Source organism: Hibiscus syriacus, unplaced genomic scaffold (genome assembly GCF_006381635.1).
Source record: "Hibiscus syriacus cultivar Baekdansim isolate YM2019G1 unplaced genomic scaffold, ASM638163v2 tig00111366_pilon, whole genome shotgun sequence".
Taxonomy (NCBI): domain Eukaryota; kingdom Viridiplantae; phylum Streptophyta; class Magnoliopsida; order Malvales; family Malvaceae; genus Hibiscus; species Hibiscus syriacus.
The window spans coordinates 503,755-524,121 of NW_024063071.1; the positions used below are offsets into that span (position 1 = coordinate 503,755).

General features: G+C 34.9%; 3 protein-coding genes across 3 annotated transcripts; all 3 read right to left on the bottom strand.

Annotated features, from left to right (window-relative positions):
- Nucleotides 1–212: 212 nt before the first annotated feature.
- LOC120159605 (F-box/kelch-repeat protein At1g80440-like) lies at nt 213–1,400 on the bottom strand. Its single transcript, XM_039170181.1, has one exon. The coding sequence runs from the start codon at nt 1,347–1,349 to the stop codon at nt 270–272; it is 1,080 nt and encodes a 359-aa protein (XP_039026112.1). The 5' UTR covers nt 1,350–1,400; the 3' UTR covers nt 213–269.
- Nucleotides 1,401–3,898: 2,498 nt separating this feature from the next.
- LOC120159607 (centromere protein C-like) lies at nt 3,899–7,981 on the bottom strand. The gene is made up of 6 exons (XM_039170184.1): nt 7,251–7,981; nt 7,056–7,150; nt 5,711–5,798; nt 4,664–4,748; nt 4,466–4,576; nt 3,899–4,136 (listed from the first exon to the last, which is right to left on the bottom strand). Exons 1-6 carry the CDS (start codon nt 7,506–7,508, stop codon nt 4,018–4,020), a joined length of 756 nt encoding a protein of 251 aa, XP_039026115.1. The 5' UTR covers nt 7,509–7,981; the 3' UTR covers nt 3,899–4,017.
- Nucleotides 7,961–9,650, bottom strand: LOC120159606 (centromere protein C-like). The gene is made up of 6 exons (XM_039170183.1): nt 9,333–9,650; nt 9,039–9,217; nt 8,858–8,946; nt 8,654–8,756; nt 8,417–8,559; nt 7,961–8,222 (listed from the first exon to the last, which is right to left on the bottom strand). The coding sequence occupies exons 1-6, from the start codon at nt 9,477–9,479 to the stop codon at nt 7,978–7,980; spliced, it is 906 nt and encodes a 301-aa protein (XP_039026114.1). The 5' UTR covers nt 9,480–9,650; the 3' UTR covers nt 7,961–7,977.
- Between the last annotated feature and the right edge of the window lie 10,717 nt (nt 9,651–20,367).

A 20,367-nucleotide genomic window follows, 5' to 3' on the forward strand; every position in this document is an offset into this window, starting at 1 on the left:
ACCTCCAGTCCACACATGAAGATTATTACTATACACACACTACTTAGTGTGATGCAGTAGACAATGACGTTATCTAGTTGTCGCCTACGTTTCCCACTCTTTTCATCCCAATTTAATCTCTCTTCTTTTTCTCCAAAAAGCATGCTGATTTCAAAGAGAAAACGACATTCGTATTCATTACCTTATCTTATTAGCCTTGACTAATTTGGCGCGCACACACACACACGTGTTTCATATGTACATTACAGTGCAAGTACGAGATTCGGATTTTAATGTCCGAATTCATTTATAATACTAAAATAGCAACCGGATTGAACGTGGCCCGAGTATTCGTCCGTCGGTTTCATTCTTGTCCACGTGTAGTTTTGTAAATTCAACGCGTAAGCGATGTGGGGCTCACCGAAGTTTGGGGAACCAATGACCAACAATTTGTCTTCCCATGTGGCTACAAGAGCTGTATTGCATATCTCAATCGGTAGCTCGGCTACCGGTTTCCATGTGTCCGCTTCGAGTTTTGCCACGTCACCTCCTTCGCACGCGTATAATGCTCCGTCAGCCATCGCGCAAGTATTAGGACACGTGCCGTGTAATAAGAGGTTCTCTTGTACTGGGCTCCACTGCCATGTGGCAACATCGAATAGTTCGGCGCTACTCTCGAATTCGCCTTGCCTATCTGTACAATATCCACCGATGACGTGGAAATTTCCGAGGTGGAACATTCCCTTGCATTCGTCACGTTCTCTTTCCATATCAGGCAATTGGACCCACTTGTTAGTGTTCACGTCATACGCCATTGCCGATCTCAAAGCATTTTTCTCACCGTCGTGTCCGCCGGCAACGAACACCATCCGATCCGAATCCGAAGCACATCCAAAGAAGACCCTCTTCACGCCCGGCATGTCGGCCCCACGCCGCCAAGTAGCCGATAAAAAATTGTACACATACACCTCGTTGCGGACATCAAAAGTATCCGGATCCAACCCACCCATCACCACAACGTTTAACCCGACTCCAACAACCTGACAAAACACCGGCAACCCATCAGAACACCCCGGAACCGGTGGCAACTCACACCAGTAACCGGTATGGGGATCAAAAACCACCATCCGATAAACAGGCACGGCCTGGCATTTCAGACCCGAATCTCTATCCGGGTCAACTCGGGATTGAGTCATAACCATCACATGTTTACTAAACCCGGCGGCTCTCCGGCGACGGAAAAACTCAGGTAAATGAATTTCGATCTTCCAGTCTTTACAAGTCGATGCAATACTGGAGAAATCATTGTATGGGACACGAACTAAACATTCACGGGCAATATCATTAGGAAGACCGGGTACAAGCTCCATGATTAGAGAAATGGAATGAAAATCTTTGTTTGGGGGAAAAGAAAAGAAAAGATGGTTTTTTTTTTGTGAGGAAATTAGAAAAGAAGAATTGGGTGATTGAGAGAGTAAAGGTTTGAGAGGTTAATATAGGGAAGGTGGATGAGTACAAGTTGAAGAAGAATATAAAGTGAAGAAGACAAGAACTGAACAGATTATGGGGAACCATTGGATGATTGGATGTTTGTTCTGTTATGCCGCTTTTAGTATCGCTGTTTAACTTTTTGTTGTTGTTTTATTGGAGTTTTGCATACAGTTTTTAAAGTTGTATTGGTTAAAGTAGTATGATTCTATGGATTCTCTTGCTGTTGATATTGTTTAATAATATTAACTAGCTATTAGAGTTAACTCCTATTTATAACGTTGGGTAAACTACATCACTAGTCATTAAATTGTTACTTTTTCTACTTTAATTATCAAACTATTTTCTAAAAAAAACATCACTATTATATTTTTTTTATTTGGGTAAATGACTGTTAAAAAAGCGGTGATACTAATGTAGATTTTTTGAAATATTTTTTATTTTATTATTCTTTTTGAATTAATCACTAGTATCTGGTCTATTGATTGACTAATCCAGATTGGGTACTACAGAGGTAAGGGCGATTCTTCCAATCTAGTTTACTTCATTCGCAAACACCAGAGTTTGAACGCTTAACCTTACTTAAATAATCTAGTGTCTCATCTCACTAGACCAATTAATTGTTGATTTATTTTATTATTATTTTCTCTCTTCATCAACAATACATGTATTATTTTTTTAATAATTTTATTCAAACTAATAAGATGATACACGTATCATTATTCTATTATAAAATTAATTAAGAAATTGAGATAAAAGAGACTCGAACCTATACTTATAGTGGCCACAAAAATATAGGGAAAAAATAAATTGTGCTACTATAAAGGGATGAGATTTGAACTCAAAGCCTCTTAACTATAAGAAAGTGTTTGTTTAAAATTTTTCTTAATTATTAATAACGTGTACATACACCGCAAGCATAACTGCTCAAACTCGAGACCTCTAAATAGAACAATACTCCTTTTAATCACTAAGATTGATCCCAATTTTATCTTCTCTTAATTGCAAGGTAATTCATTCAACCACTATAAAATAAAAATGATCACTTCGATATTTTATCCTATTATTTATAATAATACTTTAATTATTTTATAAAATATTAATCAAATAATCAATTATTACGTTTAAAATGATATTGTTGCTAACTCCTATTAATAATATGTTACCAACAATTTTTTTTTAAAGTAGCAAGTATATTTATTAGAAATATTTCACAAACTATAAAAAAAAAAGTAGTTGTACTATTCAACTCAAACACATGCAATAATTGATATCTTTCTGTTTACACTTGGGATGACGAAGGGAAAGGGATAAACATCACTTAAATTGATAAGAATTATTTCGCTCTATTGGACTTTAGAAAATTGTTTTGTAAAGTAACATCCACATTGTATATTTTAATTAAGTGTTTCTTTTTGTTCAAACTTTTTTAATCTATTGATAATGATAGATTGAAAACTTAAAAAATGAGTCATATTTCCTTCTAATGAGACCAATTTATGGATTATATTAAGTATTGAATATTATGATAAATTCTATTATATTTCTAAATTTAAATTTTAAAAATAATATAAGTAACCATTACTTAAAAATGATATTTTAATATATATATATATATATATATATATATATATTATGAAACAAATATGCTACACAATTATATTTTCTAATCGCATTAGAGTTTGTTGGAGAAAATTTAACTGTTTTTGTCTTTTTTTCTAAATTTATAATTCAGTAATGTTCCGGCCAAATGGATAGCTACGAAGTAAATCTTGTTGTAGTTTTCTTTAAATCTGGAAATCATATTCAAAGTAATGATGTTTCTTTAGTTCTTTAAGACGCAATAAAATAATTCAATGGTTTTGGACACAATAAAACAATTCTATGGGTTTAGTTCTTTGAGACGCATTGATTATATTTAAATTTACGTTTTATTTAAATTTTATCATATGTGAATCTACCAGATTTTATAAGAAATAATTCCCAACCAAAAGATTGCTATGCACTTTTGAAACATTTTTACCTTTTTTTTAAGATATAAAAACATAAAATTATTTCTTTAAAAAAACATAAAATTGTCGAACTCTACTTCAATAGTTAAAAGGAGTATTGTTTTCTTAGAGGTCTAGGATTCGAACAACCGTGTCTACAAGGTGTGTGTATTGTCAATAGTTAAAAAAATTATTATCAGATATCACTTTGTAATCACTCCGGACTATTAAAAAAAACTTGTCAACACGTAAGTTTGTTACACTCCAAGATCCTTTGGAAACAAATGCTCTATTGTCCGGTAAATAGCTTTCTGTTCTTAAAGATCATAAAAATTCACGTGGAACAAATATTGTCCACAACAGATATCACTACTAGTTCTACAAGTAATGCACAACATACATATATATATATATATATATATATATATAGAGAGAGAGAGAGAGAGAGAGAGAGAGAGATCCTGGGAACTAATGTCTAGTGATCAGTTCATCAAAGTATGCTAAACTCACTTTGCAACCCGGATTCATGGTCGGTCCATAAACAACAATTATGGCCATCTCAAAACCTGGCGGCCTGTTCAATCAGTTCTTTGTACTCATCACTTACAAACGACTTCACTTTCAGACCATCACCCTTCCTTGGAGACTCGTATTTTATCCCGATTACGGTTGCCAAACCTGTACAAAGACAAGGCCTCTCATTGCAGATCAAAATGAAAAATAGCCATTTTTGGACATTGTGTCTGAGGCCAAATGAAGGGATTTACTATATGGCATAGTTTCTTATTGGTAGTCTGGTAGAACTCAGATTAGACGTAAGGTATGTTACAAATTATAATACATATAACTAAAACAAACTCTTGAAGTAAACATCCGCTTTTAAATAACAGTTTTGGTGAAATTAGCGATTCTTCAGAAAGCATGGTACTATGACAGTTGATATTTTAATTTATAACGGCATAATGAACTCCTAGCATAGTAAAAAAACCTCAAGGGAAGGTACTCACTTGAATGTAGGCGTCCATATAAGAATCTTTCACCTTTCCAGAATTCCAAAGGTCTTGACTTGATCCTTGTGCTTCGCCTCCTCCCTTCTGCATTGAATGTTGTACCAGAACCTAGAAAGAAAGAACTCAGCTATTCATTCCAACAGTATTACCAAATAGTTTTAAAGATGCAAGTTGAGCTTTTAGTATTAATAACACCTGCAAGGCTTTGTCTTCGAGAAAGTGCTTTCCCCTTTGGTTTATTGCATGGCTGTGGTTTTATTTGGGCCTTCTTATTCTGTTGCTAAATAACCAAATTAAAAAGTAGAAATGAAAAAACAGAAACTCGAGAAAATTTCAGAATAACGAAACAAACCAAAACAGGCATATTTTACTTCTTTTTCTTCACCAAATGGATGAAATGATTACATTCACAGTTCTATAGGCATAGACTAATAAAATCTGAGGGAATCCAGACAGCAAACTGAAGCATGCTAAGTAAATACAAACATCTAATAGAAACTGCCACTAATCCATAACCTTTTAACATTTTTTTATTTAAAATGACAATCAGCCATTGCTAGGTAATACAGAAGCAACACTTTCAGTATGTGAAGTTTCCTAACAAGACTTGCGGATCAAGTTTCAGGCTTTACCCTGGTGGTGGTTTTAGACATTTTCATTTTTTTCATCAAACCCATAAGGAGTTAACGGACCAAAACTAAGTTGAGATTCAGAATGATTTGAGATAATGATTACTCTTGGATACTATAATAGACCAAACTGCTTGTCATCTCATAAATAGAGTTAACTACATTGTGTCTGTCAACTGTCAATTTTAATTATTATCATGAACTAATGACAGCCAACAGAACACAAAATGTTTAAAGTTTCAGTGGTAGAAAAGGCAATAAACATTAATCCTACGACAGTCTAGGTGGAAATGTATCCGGTTTCAGTGCAATAAAATCAATCTTTGAGATGCAAATTCTAAAATATTGGTAAATTGCAGATAACATTTTGAGTTGATATCAATACGTTATATGTCTCTTTCAGCATTGAGAGAGAGATAGTAGACCCGAGAATACAAGACTGGAAAATTAAGCAAAATCAGAGAAATAAAATATTCCAAAGGTACAAAGGTAATAGTATGTCTTCTATACGTAAGCCTCAAAAAGCACTACAGAACTTCCTACTCATGGAAGTTGACAGCTAGATTAAGCGGAAAATATATAAACAAGATAAAGAATCTTGGACAGTACAAACCTCAAGCAGCCGCTCACCACTTTCTGCAACCTTTAAAGATTCATTCATGGAGTGGTCCTCATCAATAGAACGATTAGATTCATCTGATAGGGGAAGGGAAATGTGCACAAAGGATATTAATAAATAGAAGCAATCAAAAAGCAATCGATGACCAAGGTAAATCTGATTCAAGATGTACCACATCCAAGGCAACAAAAAGGAAAAAATTATAATTTACCATGCATAAATTTCACAGTTCAAATCCAATTATAATAAATTTAGATGAAAAAAAAATATTTCAATGATAATTTATTTAAAGCAAAACAGCATGTAAAATTGATCCATATTTTGGTTATACTGCAAAAGCAGAAAATTACTGCCTGAACTATCTTTGGACTATAAGATGGCATTTATGATTTATAACACAACCAACAATGTGCTGCATATGTTAAACTGATTAGTTAAATGGGTATACCAAATATAAATTTGTATCTCTAATGCAATTTGTGTATTCAGTGAAACAAGGAAATTAGTCTTCGCTAGCTATACAAGCCAAAGCATGAAAGTAAGAGATCCCATTTGAAGAGAATGAGCAAGGCTTCCCAGAAGCTGCCAAACGGTCATCATGAGTATGGAAAGCATTAGGATAGGGAACTTAAAATTCTACATCTTGCAGCATTGACTTGAAGATCTCATTGTGGAATAAATTCTCCAGGACATTAACAGGCAAGACCAACCAAAAGCACTAGACCTTTAATACATCAGCAATTAGCATAAGCCGCAATAGTTTCCATAGACTGTCAATAGAAAGGTTTATTTCCCTTCACATAATCATATAATAAGCCAATCCATCATAATTGTTAGTATATTCTCCCTGCAGGGTTACCCAAATAGAACAACTAGGACATATCAGCTCATCTTGTGGAGTACATACTCCAAGTTCAATTGGTATGTATATGATCCTTTTAACATGTGCTAAATACATGGAAACCAAGAAGAAAGAATATTGGGCTTCTTTCAGAAGATATGAAAGATCCCAAAGTACTTGTGAAAATTTTGGGAGTAGCTCAGTAGCATTAACTCAGAAAATCTAGATGAATTATATATGTATATATATATTTATGTTGTGATTTTGATCTCTATTGAGTTGACAAAAACAAAAGTGATAAAAGGAAAAAGGTTAATATGGAAGAAACTTCCTTTCTAGTTTGCAAAAATCATAAAAAAACAACCTTGAAAGATAATAAGTATACTAATATGCAACAAAAAAATAAACCTTATAATTCAGACATTTTAGTATCAGTCATTTGCATCACCATCCCACAACAATATCTCATTGACAACAGAGAAAATATCCGTACCCAACTCCCTCTGAATGACACCTGAGTTATCAATGGTTGATCCTTCCACATTAAATTGGATCTGAGAAGGAAAAACTACTTCCAGTGGTATATCTTCCACCTGCATTTGGTCACAATACATCGGAGTATAACAATCAGAAACAAATATATCCGCAAAGCTGCAAATGATTAATTATTGAAAAATCAATAGGAAAGCTCACCCTTCCACCAAATTCATTTGGTTGAGTTATATGATTATCTGATTCCGTTTCAGTCCTTAAACTGTTATTCTCAAAGTTGGTCTGAGATCCACTAGATGCATTAATACCAGAATCAAACCTTCTTGCATTATCATTTACATATCTATCAAAGAGACCAGCAAAATCTCTCCCATCAAGCTCAGAACTTGCACTAGCAGTTGCAGTTTGAATTGCTTCTAACAATGGAGACCTTAGCAGATGAGACTTGCTGAGTTCCATTTCATCAGCCTGACTAGATTGTTTATTGACAACTTTAATAGGAGATGTGTTTCTCCCAGGTGATTGATCAATATTATCAATTGAAAAGGAATCACATTCTGGATCTGGCTGCAGCAACTGTTGGTTTTGCAATGATATTGAAGCAAATGGATTTCTTGGAGGTGTAGGAGAAGCTAAATTAAGAACTGAACTTTCTGGCTGCTGTTGTGGTGTTTGTCTATCATTGTTGTCAGACACACTTAATTCCTTCTGTGTAATAACCTGATCAGATTGTTTACTATTACTTTCAATGCCAGATGCATTTCTCACTGGTGATTGGTTAGCATTATCAGTTGAAAATGGATCAGTTAGTACATCAGACTGAAATATTTGTTTCTTCAGCAACGATATCGAAGCTAACAGACTTCTTGATGGAGTGGGAGAAACTAACTGATTAACTGAAGTTTCAGGCTTTTGTTTCGGTGTCCTTTTATTTGAACCCTTTCATCAAACTTTGTATGTCTGATAGCAAGTTTTTAGGCTTGACCAAGCTTTCTCTAGAAGCCTTCAAATCTATCTTTCGAATATCTTGAAAGTCAGGAAGGCATATATTCTCCAGGTCAACAGGTTTAATCTGCAACCTCTCTTGGAGAAGATTGATTGTGTCATCCCCATCACAATTACTGGTAAGCAAGTGGTCCAGAAGTTCACTAGCCTTGTTCTCTGCATTGGCCACTAAGACAGAGAGCATATAGCATTATATTAGTGCATGCCCGTTGGTGGTAACTTCCAACATGATGAAAACAAACACATATGAAAATCAAGTTATATGGCAGGTTAGTTTAGTCTTTTAAATAAGACATCAAGATTGGGATAGCAGGGACGGAAGAAAGTAACACCCTAGGGTAAATCAACCTTTCCCGACTTACCACTCAATTCCGTGTCTTGCAATTCAACATTCAGGTCAGAATTTTCTGATCTCGAATTGCAAATTGGACTGCGAATTTCCTCTTCAAAGCTTTCTACAGGGGAGAAAGCAGTATAATAGCGATGTTTATAATTAACCGATCTCCTGAACATAAATTCAAAGGCTATGTTAGATACATGTATGCCTAAGAAAAAAACTGAATACAACGGAAATTTGGTAAGGGGAACACTGATCGGACCGCAACATTCCAGGACGACGAGGTCTTGTAAACATGGACTGAATATTCTGATCCAAATCCATCAGAGCAGTACCCGTCTGCTTCTCTATTTCTCTTTTGGCATCTATAAAACAATACATAGATACATGGAAAGCTAAGTTCATAGAAATACTAGCAGATTGTATTTACCAATTAAACAAAAATGAAATTGAGCAGCGAACTTACTTTCAGCCCTTTCAAATGCCACAAAGAATTCCTCGGGATCTTCCAATTTATCAATGTCTAAGCTCGGTTCCCATTTCACAGTAGGCTGACTATCAAAAATTGAAGAATTGAAATGAATTCAACAGACATTACCAAAATAAAATGAGATTAAGTAAAATAAGCAGTTTCAAGTAAGATTCACCTTGAGTTGGGTTTCAAAGAGAAACGAGGTCGTTTACGGCCTAAAGCCGGTCTGCGCTCTCGAGGATTTTCCATAATTTCAGCATAGGAATTTGACATATCCAAGTTCAAGAGCTCTGAACTATTATTATCTACAATTGCTTTTGCTTGCTGCATAAGCTTATTAGGACTTTGCACTGGCTGAAAAATTATTGGGAAAAAATCAATACTAAATTAGTATTTTCTCACAACACAAAACAATAGTAAAGAAATTTAATAGTGGAGAACAAAAATTCAAATAAAGAAGATGAGAAACCATGGCTTTGAGAAAATCGTGAGAGTGCTGAAGATTGTCGGGGTGATGAGGTGGCGGAGGGTTTGGAAAGGAAGCGAAGGTCCGAGGGAACAGCGCGAGACCCGAATAGGCCTCCAGCGGATCCGAAGGGAGAGTTAGGAGAGACATTTGCTTTGTTTCTATGGGATTGAGATTGGGCCGAGTGTTGACTCGGTCGAATCGGAATAGAGGGGAGACTGCAACTCTGGAGAGGTGAGTTTTGAGTTTGTAATTCGAAAAAGGAAACTGAGCGGGAATCGAATGGAACGGATTGGCTTGGGACGATATGTGGTTACTGTGGGTCTACGGCGCTATATTGCTTTTGCAAATATATCCCTGTATTTACAGCTTTTCTCACATCAACTACCGCTTTCCTTGAAAACTGTAACCCGTTTATCCGATGGATCGGTTTCATGGGTGAATGTATAAATTCTATAGTAGACTACTCGTTAAATATCTAAATTATTATTTATTTTATTTTAATATCTAAATTTTATTTTTTAAAATTATATTTAAAATTTAGTTTAATTTTATTTTAGTATCTTATAATTAAAAACTTAACGGTGGTATTGAAGTATTATCATAAGGTAATATCATATTATTATTGAAAAAATAAATAAAATGTTATGTCAGAAACTTTGTTAATTTTGTAACGGTGGGTATCAAATTAATATAAACTAAATGTTAGATATTATTCTAAAAAAATAAAGTTTAAATATCAAACTGGAACAAAGATAATAGTTTAGATACTAACTTGTAGCTTACCCTAAATTCTAATTCATTTTAGATCCGAATGTTGAAATCGTTTATTTTTTTTAAATAAATTAAAAATATTAATATAAAAATGTTTATAAATATTGTTATTGTTTTTAGATGGTTAAAATAGGTATTCGGATCTGACCTAGTTCAAATCAAATGGACACGATAAGTGATTTGAAAAATGGGTAAATTATTTTATTATATTTTAATCATTGGATAAAAAGTTTATCAATTAAATCAGTAAACTTTTATTTGATTTCAATCAATCCACCAACGATTAATTTTTAATAAAATCACTACAGTTGCACTCAAGCAAGTTTGTATAATATTACGTTTGGTTTGTATTATTTATACATTTTATTAATTTGATCATAACTAAGATAATACCACATTTAGTCCTCATTACTATACATTCTATCAATCTAATTAAATTTAATTAGGAAATAGTTTATTTTATCGTCATCACTTACATATTTTATCAATTCGATCATAATTAGAACATATTTCATTCCTAAAAAATAAAATATTTATATATATGTAAAACTACGTATGTATAGAGAGGAAAATTTTAAAACTATTATTTAGGTTAAACCCTTAATTCAATGTGCATTAGTATATAGGGTTAGAATTCGCTTACATAATGTAAAACTCTTTAGTTTTACACATATTTATGACCATTTAATAAGTGAAAATAGATGACTTATATTAACTCATTGTTTTTTGTTTCAATGAATATTTTCTCATTTTTTCTGTTAATCTCAGTCATCTACTTTCACTCATCTAATGGTCTTAAATATGTGTAAAACTAAAATAGTTTTACATTGTGTAACATATCCTATCTCATATATATATATATTACCAATTATTATTTAAATATATTTTCTTCTTAACAAGTTGAATTCAACATTGAAATGAATGTATTTTCTATCAATTTTCATGTAAATATTTTAACTTTAAAGTGAATTCTCAATATTCAAAGTGAAAATATTTACATTGAAATAAATATACTTTTTATAAATTTTCATGTAATTATATTATCACATAAAATATAAAGAAAATATCTAGAATATATGATAATTGAAATTTTCCAAGGAGTTACTATCGTCTGCCTCTAGTTATATCCATTGGTTCATCACTGTTTATTTTTAGATATAAATATATTGAGATATGTACATACTTACCTCAAAGTAAGTTTATGTTTATTTCAAAACATGTTCCTAATTTATCGATGCTACATGTATAATTTTTAAATTAAAACTAGGTTTTAATTAATAAAAAAGTAAGGTACAACAAAGACAACAAAATTTAATGTGGAAATCCAAAGAGCATTGAAAAAAACAAAATCTAAACATTCCCTTAAATATATGTTTTAGCTTCCAAAAAAAAAGAACATAGCAAATATCAATAATCTTACTATCTCTGTTCAAATACGTGCACAATATTGATGTGAGCGTGGATATTAGGAGAACAAATCAAACATATTGCTCCACAAGCAACTCTGATGCATCAACAAACTGTTGCAAAAGAGGATATAATTATAAAAGATTGGCGACCTTTCATGATCAGGATGTGTGTCATATTGAATGCAACATGAAACACTAAATCATCATAATGATAAAGAAAGTTGTGTCACAAAAGCAGAGGAGCAATAGTGTCATAAAAACAAACAAAAATAAATGTTTCAAGAATATGTGAAAAGAAGCGAGTACAAAATGGGGAAGATGTTTATTTAGATCTTAATCAAAATAAAAGTAAGCAAAAAAAGGCGATGACACTGGGAGCCACCTAAGGAGACAATTTGAAAGAAAAAAATATAGAATTACTTTATAGAGAAATTTAGGATTTAGATAATAATTTTATGCTATATGTATGAGTTGTATTACAAAATATTATATCAAATTATTTGAAAAAAAATTATTGAAAAACATAAAAAATTATAATATAGAAACCATTTCATGAAAATTAATGAAAAATAAATGCAATAAAACACACTAAAAATAAAACTTAAACCAAACACATACACAATTAATATTCAAAACAAAACAAAAATTTTGATATATTTTTTATCTTTTATTTTATATGCACCATATTGTTTTATACTATTAAAAACTAAAACAACAATAAAAATAAAAAATATATGGATATAATTATGCATAAAAAGAATGATCATTTTAAAATAAATATATTATTCTAGAGACATTCTTATTCTAAAGTGAGGAGGTTATCTAATACTTAAGGGGGAAAATAACATTTTTGTTAAAAATCATAAAAAAACCCACATTATAATAGACTATATAATAACAATATAATTTCGTATACAAAAATATTAAACTTATTTTTATTTTAAACATAATATTAAGTATAATTTAAGATATATTTAATTATAAATAAAATACTAAATTAGTGATTTAAGTGCTTCTATATTTCTTATATAATTTAAAGTTCGAGACCTCATTTAACACCAAAATTTTATGGGATAACTGTTCGCGTGTTGTGAGTACTATAAATTATACGCAAATAATGTGCAAGTATACACAATCGCTCAAGTAATATAATGATGAGTGAGTATCGTCTCCACATGGATTGAATGAAATTACAAAAGTCTAACCAAAGCAATGCATTATTCTATCTAAGTATAGTTAGTCTTGATATATACAAATGTCACGGCAATGTAAATGTGTATGCTGGTGGATATGGAGTGATGGTCTGATGGTGTAGCAAATGGAAATGCAATGGCAATGATGGATGTTTAATGTTGAGTATGGTGAAATGTCAAGGAAATGAAAAATGGTAAAAACAGTAAATAAAAAGAAAATAATGTAAAGAAAATAATCCTCATGTGACAAGCTTCCAAGAGAATGAATGGTATGGATTGATCTAAGGTCGCTAAACTTATTTCTCAAGTATATTTAAGCTACCTGGTCTTTACTTACTCGACAGAGCTTTCCTAAAGTGTTCAAAAGAACCTAACAGAATAGGATGCCAAGGCATCTGCTCTCACTCAACGATGTTGGCAAGCCTACCCTATTGATAAAGACACCCTTTTTAGTCGTTGAAATCCTATCCTAGTCTCTTCCGAGATCTAAGGGATTAAGTTATAAAATTCATAGGTCGGTTCAAAGCCCCTTGAAAATACTATAACCCATTGCTTATGAGGATCTTATCTTGCGTTTCTTCTGAATACTTACAAGTATTTTTAGTCTAGGATTCTTCCGAATACCTAACCTTTATCTAAGAAATGGACATTTTTATGCCTCTTACAAACGTAGATGGTGAAGCATTCATAAGCAAAGCAAATAAAGAACCAAAATAAACTTAAATACACCATTAAAAATAAAGTTCAAACAACCATTAAACCAACTACCACCAAATAAGTTAGTTCATGGTGGGGTTCAAAATATTCAAACACAAGTCATGAAAATATTTGTTCCAACAACCCACAAATAAATATAAAATAGCAGCAAAAAGGGAAGTTGAGAAGAAGCCTTCGACGCACTACCGGAGGTCTCATCTCGGCCACCGTGAACCACCTAGCTCGCTAGCTCCAAGGAGTGGGCGCCTAGCTTGCCACTCCTTAGAGCTTTATCAATGGAGGAATATCCCAAGAAAGAAGAAAGGAAAAAGAAAATAAAAATCTTATTTTTGCTACAGTATGTGTGTGCGTGAATCATCTCTTTCTCTCTCCCATGAGGTGTCATATATAATAAAAAATATCTAGGGGTAATGATGATATTGTTGGGTGCAAAATACCCCTCATACCCCTAGAATCACATGTTGAGCGTGAATCTTATCCTCCAAGTGGCAGTGGTCCTTTGGCGGCTCTGACAGGCGGTTACAGCAGTCCTTCACGTGCAGAGACAACTGTCTAGTGCCAATTGTCCTTGTGCAGAAATATCTTTTTTTATCTTTTTCTATGCCAGAAATGCCGAGGCATTTCATTCTGCTTTAGCAACGCGTGATGCCGCGGCATTGCTTCCCAAATAATCCTTTTTCTTGCTATTCCCTGCACACCACAAACAAACTGCACCTTTCCCTCAAGCACACCATTAAGAAATAAAATAACACTACCACCACAAATGCAACTATATGCAACTACATGATCCTAAAATGAGCTTTTAAACAAACAATAACTTAAGTGAAAAAGGCTTTAAAAGTAGCATTTTTAGGAAGTTATCACACCCCCAAACTTAAGCTATTGCTTGTCCTCAAGCATTGGATAGCAGTTACATAAGTAAAATGTCATGGTAATGTTTGACATTAAGACAGTAACATAAAATTGAATTTCAACCCTCAGAAAAAAATAGGCTTCAACATGCTAGACTTATCAAGAATTCAAGTACTTTTCCCTAGGTCAAGATCCTTTGTGGTAGTGTGTGTGCGTGATTGTATCCAATCTATACTTAGAAAACTTAGACAATTTCTAATCTAGTCCTCTAGTTTTTGCCAAGGCATTTACTTATTCATTAAGCACATTTTTACTCCTTTTTTTTAATTGTTGCTACGAAGGGAGTCAGCTCATCACACCTACTCTCCCACACTCTAGATGAAAGGGAGCATACCTTCCACCCACGAGCTAGTTAAGTAGAGTCATCCCGTGACTACTTTCATTCACTCATATGCACAAGACTACCATTTATTAAAGAAAGTTCCAGGCAATGCCACGGCAAAGAGGATTGCCCCTCTACAGCTATGCCTAAGCATTTATTCACAGTTTCATTTCCAAGGGAGTTATTTTTGATTTTTTCTTTTAAGCACAAACTATATTTCAATGCCAAAACTAACTAGAGTTCTTTCATAAAAAAATTTCTAAATTTCTAAGTATAAAAAGCATACAAATCGTGTAACATTTTCACAAAGCATCAAGCCCTAGAGTGAGTTCTATCATTCTCAACAGTCATTTACATTCAGAATCTAGCCTAACAAAAATCATCATCATCGGGTATTCTAAAAACATTCTATCTAACTATCCTACCATTTACTGATGTCATGGCATAATACTACGCTAATGTTATCATGCATATGACCTACCAAGAACAATACCTCCCCCAAACTTAAGGGAAACATTGTCCTCAATGCTTATACTAAACTAAATATAAACTAAATGCCATGCAATGTAATGCAACTAAATTATAATGAATGCAAAGGAGGTACTTCAATGATTGTGTGGTGGTGCCTTGGAGGTGCTAGCACTCCTTGCTTGGTGCGCTTGCGTATTGGTGCTGGGCTGGACTCGGAAGAAGTGGAGTAATGACGCACAATTCATCCAGCCGTGGTCTTGGTGCGTCGACCACTACGTGGTGCAGGAGAATGATTGGGTGCTGGGACAGGGCTGGGTGTTTCTTCGACAGGGACAGTGGGCGGATATTCAAGAGTTTCAGAATGGCGCGGAGCAGGAATCGAATCATCAGCGGGAGGATCGGCTGCATCTTGTTCGGGCTCTGGAGATGCCTCGGCATTAAATGCTGACAGAATTTCGTCTGGGAAGCCAGGGAAATTCCGTTGACCGTAGGGAATAATTTCTTGAAACATTGATTCCACCACAGCATCTCTATGCTTCACATATCCAAAGAAGTTACGGATATCACTGTGTAAAGCATGCAGGTGTGTCTGAGTCTACATCACAGCTTCCTCGAGAGCAATTAGCCTTGCCTCGACATTTGATTGTGTAGTACTTGCAGATTGCTCATGACAGATTCTTTAGATTTAGGTTTTCAAGTTCTAATATCAGTGGGAGTCTGGCTCTAGTAATGCCCGATAATCCAGGTAAAATTTCATCAAAAGCATTTTCCTCAACCTTTTTCTTACGACATAAGGCAGTAATTAAGTTAGGAAACACTAAAGCACTTGCTTTTTACTTAAGCAGTCATGAACTTGCTGAACAATAATACGCCCAACATCAATAGGACGGGATACCATTATCGAATGCAAAAGCAGTAAGCGTGAAAGTGATACCGTAGTGTTGTGGGAAGTGGGCATGAGTTTATGCTTAAGGAAGTGATTCCATAACTTGGCGCGCGGCTGAAGACGTTCTCGGTTGACTGAGTATCGACTCGTTTGACGCCCATTCCACTCAGTGTTTTCGAAACAAAGGTCCTCCAAGACCCCATCGTATGTGGTGCTATCATCCTCCTCTTCGAACGTGGCATGCCCATCTACTACATCCTGTAAATGAAAATATTGGTTAATCGCAGTGGGTGTAAAACGGATATGCTTACCTCAGACGAAGATAAAGTGTTGGTTGGGCTTGGAAATATTCGCGTAGAACTCCTTAACCACCAAGGCATTTACCGAACCAGGATGACGGGCGAATTTCTTCCACTTGAGCGGTGTCACGATGTCTATAACATCGGGTCCAAAACCACCATCGGTTTCCTCGGTAAAAATAAATCCTAACTCAAAAAAGAGTTTTCGGTTCTTGAAGTTTTAGAACCGAGCCCTGGCCTCGTCATCTTCAAACTATTGCCAAGCGGTAGTGTCGGTTCTTGAAGTTTTCGTGTGTGTATGAAGCAAGAAAAATGATAAAGGAAGAAAGTTTTGAAAGCTTTAAAAACTTGGATGTATTTTGGCTATGGAGAGAATAAGGGAAGAAGATGAGTAAAACAAAAGAGAAAAAGTAAAAGTTAAAATGAAAGAGAAAAATTAATAAAGAAAGAGAAAAGAAAAAGTTAAAAATTTAAGAGGGAAAAGGTATGATAGGACAGTTAAGAGAGTATTGAGTGGGTGGAGGGGGTTATGCATGTATGGGGAAGGAAAAAAACTGCCAAAAGGTAATGATGGTGATAGGACAAGTTTGTGGAAAGAGAAAAAGAAATGTCAGAAATTAAATTAAATAAAAAGAAACAAATCAAAAGAATATCTCTACAATTAATGCATTGTCCTTTCCTCCCTTTGGTAACCGCTCCTTGCACGGTTTGTAGCACTGTGGTCCCTACAAAAGCGGTTTTGCAGCACTGTGGTCCCTACAAATCATATCAAAAATTAATTACAAAATGAAATAAAAATAAAAATAAAGAAAAACTTAAATTTTAAATTTTTATTTATGCACATACACAAATTCAATGCCGTGGCATCGAATTTTGGTTCTCCTCTGGGCACGCTTCAGTATCGTGCAGACGTAACACGTCCTTGTTGTATGGTGGTGGAACTCCATTGTAGGCTTTCAGACGCTGGCCATTGACCTTGAAGATCGTCCCATTGTCTATTCTCTTGATGTCAATAGTTCCATGGGGATAGACATAATGCACCTCAAATGGTCCTGACCATCGAGATTTGAGTTTTCCAGGAAAGAGTTTGAGTCTGGAGTTGTGAAGAAAGACTTGTTGCCCCTCATGAAAATGTTGTGGCATCAGTTTCTGGTCATGCCACTTCTTGGTTTTCTCCTTGTATATTCGAGCATTCTCATATGCATGTGCTATAAACTCTTCCATTTCGTTAAGTTCAAGTAATCTCTGCTCCCCAGCTAGTTGAGCATCGAAATTCAATCGCTTGATGGCCCAATAAGCTTTGTGTTCAAGCTCAACCGGGAGATGACAAGCTTTACCATACACCAACTTAAAGGGTGACATCCCCAAAAGAGTCTTGAATACAGTTCTGTACGCCCAAAGTGCTTCATCCAACTTTGGCGACCAATCCTTACGCCTTGGGTTCACCGCTTTCTCTAAAATCTACTAGATCTCTCGATTAGATATCTCTGCTTGGTTATTTGTCTACGGATGATATGCCGTGGCAATCTTATGTCGAACTCCATATCTCTTCAATGCCTTGGCAATCAACTTGTTATCAAAGTGGGTTCCCTCATCACTAATGATAGCACGAGGTACTCCAAACCGAGTGAAAATATACTTGTGCAAAAACTTGAGTACGGTTTTGGAGTCATTCCTTGATGTTGCTATTGCTTCCACCCATTTTGACACATAATCCACAACAATCAAGATATATAATTTTCCTTCAGTAGATGAGAATGGTCCCATGAAATCAATGCCCCATACATCAAACAGTTCTATCTCCAAAATATTTTGCAGCGGCATTTCATGTCGTCTGGAGATGTTTCCAGTCCGTTGGCATCGATCACATCCTTTGTAAAATGCTTGTGCATCTTTAAACAGAGTTGGCCAGTAAAAGCCTGATTGCATGACCTTAGCAACAATCCTTGTTCCACCAAAATGGCCTCCAGTTGGGGCCGAATGACAATGGTACAAAATTTCACTTTGCTCATCTTTAGGTACACATCGTCTAATGAGCTGATCGACACAATGCTTGAACAGATATGGCTCATCCCAAAAATAGTGTCTTGCATCGTGCTTGAACTTCTTTTTAGCCTGACTATTCAAATCAAAAGGCACAATTCCACTAACAAGAAAATTAACAAGGTCAGCGTACCACGGGATTGCCGTGGCATATAAAATTTTCTCATCAGGAAATTCCTCTTGGATATCTACAGTGTCATGGAATTCATAATTGTTCTCTAGCCTAGATAAGTGATCAACGACTTGATTTTCAGTTCCTTTTCCATCTACCACCTTTAAGTCAAATTCTTGCAAAAGTAAGATCCACCTAATAAGTCTAGGCTTGGCATCCTTTTTGTTCACTAAGTATTTTATAGCCGAATGATCAGTGTGGATAATAACTTTAGTGCCTATTAGGTAAGGTCTAAATTTATCAAAAGCAAATACCACGACAAGTAATTCTTTCTCAGTGGCAGTGTAGTTCAATTGTGTTTCATTTAAAGTGCGGCTAAAGTAATAAATAACATGAAACATTTTACCTCGGCGTTGCCCCAGAACAGCTCCTACGGCATAATCGCTTGCATCACACATCAGCTCAAATGTTGATGTCCAATCGGGAGGGACTACAATGGGTGCCGAGATCAGTTGTTGTTTCAGCTCAGTAAATGCGTCGAGGCATAATTCGTCAAACACAAAGGGTTGGTTTTGTTGAAGCAATGTGCACAAGGGCTTAGAAATCTTGGAGAAGTCTTTGATAAACCTTTTATAGAATCCAGCATGTCCAAGAAAACTTCTTATGCCCTTGACCGAAGTTGGTGGTGGCAACTTTTCAATCACTTCAATCTTCGCCTTATCAACCTCAATACCCTTGTGAGAAATTTTGTGGCCTAATACAACGCCTTCAGTCACCATGAAGTGACATTTTTCCCAATTTAAGACCAACTCAGCCTCCTCGTATCTCTTGAGAACTTTTGCTAAATTGTCGAGGCATCGTTCAAAATTGTCCCCACAAACAGAAAAGTCATCCATGAAAATCTCCAGAAAATCCTCAACCATGTCTGAAAATATGGCTTGCATACAGCGCTGAAATGTTGTCGGGGCATTACAAAGTCCAAAAGGCATCATCCTAAAGGCAAAAGTGCCATAGGGACAAGTAAATGTAGTATTCTCCTGGTCCTCTGGTGCGATGGAAATTTGATTGTACCCCTAATACCCATCCAAAAAGCAATAGAATGCTTTGTCGGCTAATCGATCCAACATTTGGTCGATGAAAGGTAGAGGAAAATGGTCTTTTTTGTAGCTTTATTGAGTTTTCGATAGTCCATGCATATCCTCCATCCGGTCACAGTGCGAGTGGGTAATAGCTCATTATCCTCATTAGTAACCACCGTCGTGCCTCCTTTCTTCGGAACACATTGGACATGGCTCACCCGTGAGCTATTTGAGATAGGGTAGATCACTCCAGCATCAAGCTATTTCAGAATTTCTTTCATCCATTTGCTTCATAACAGGGTTAAGTCTTCTTTGTGGTTCTATTGAATTGCCATGACAATCTTCAAGCAGAATTTTGTGCATGTAGATCGTGGGACTGATGCCTTTCAAATCGGCCATAGTCCAACCAATTGCTTTTTTATGCTGCATCAACACACTTAACAAACTTTGCTCTTGATTAGCAGTAAGGTTAGCGGAAATAATCACGGTAAAGTCTCATCGCTACCTAAGTAAACATACTTAAGATGCCCTGGCAAAGTCTTAAGCTCTAGAGTGGGTGGATGCATTAACGAAGGCTTAGGAGGAATAAATTCATCAAAATTTAGAGGTTCAAAATTCATACCTGATCTAACTTGTTGTAAGCTAGATTCTTCCTCAAAAATTAAAAAGTTGTCGGACTCCACTAAGCTTTCATCATCCACCCAATATTCATTTTCTTCTAGCTGAATGAAATTGTTCTGGCAAAGATGTTCAGTCTTTCTTCAAACACTGAGTTCAATTCAGAAACCCTTGACATTCTTCAGTGTCATCAACATATTTGA

Excerpts from the sequence above, each read along its gene's own strand:
- LOC120159605 (XM_039170181.1), bottom strand. The coding sequence starts at position 1,349 with ATGGAGCTTGTACCCGGTCTTCCTAATGATATTGCCCGTGAATGTTTA.
- LOC120159607 (XM_039170184.1), bottom strand. The coding sequence starts at position 7,508 with ATGGAACTCAGCAAGTCTCATCTGCTAAGGTCTCCATTGTTAGAAGCA. Across the intron at positions 4,577-4,663 it reads TCGAAGACAAAGCCTTGCAG|GTTCTGGTACAACATTCAAT; the intron begins GTGTTATTAATA and ends CTTTCTTTCTAG. Across the intron at positions 4,137-4,465 it reads ATATGGACGCCTACATTCAA|GTTTGGCAACCGTAATCGGG; the intron begins GTGAGTACCTTC and ends GTCTTTGTACAG.
- LOC120159606 (XM_039170183.1), bottom strand. The coding sequence starts at position 9,479 with ATGTCTCTCCTAACTCTCCCTTCGGATCCGCTGGAGGCCTATTCGGGT. Across the intron at positions 8,947-9,038 it reads TCTTTGAAACCCAACTCAAG|TCAGCCTACTGTGAAATGGG; the intron begins GTGAATCTTACT and ends AATTTTTGATAG. Across the intron at positions 8,560-8,653 it reads CGTCGTCCTGGAATGTTGCG|GAGATCGGTTAATTATAAAC; the intron begins GTCCGATCAGTG and ends ATTTATGTTCAG.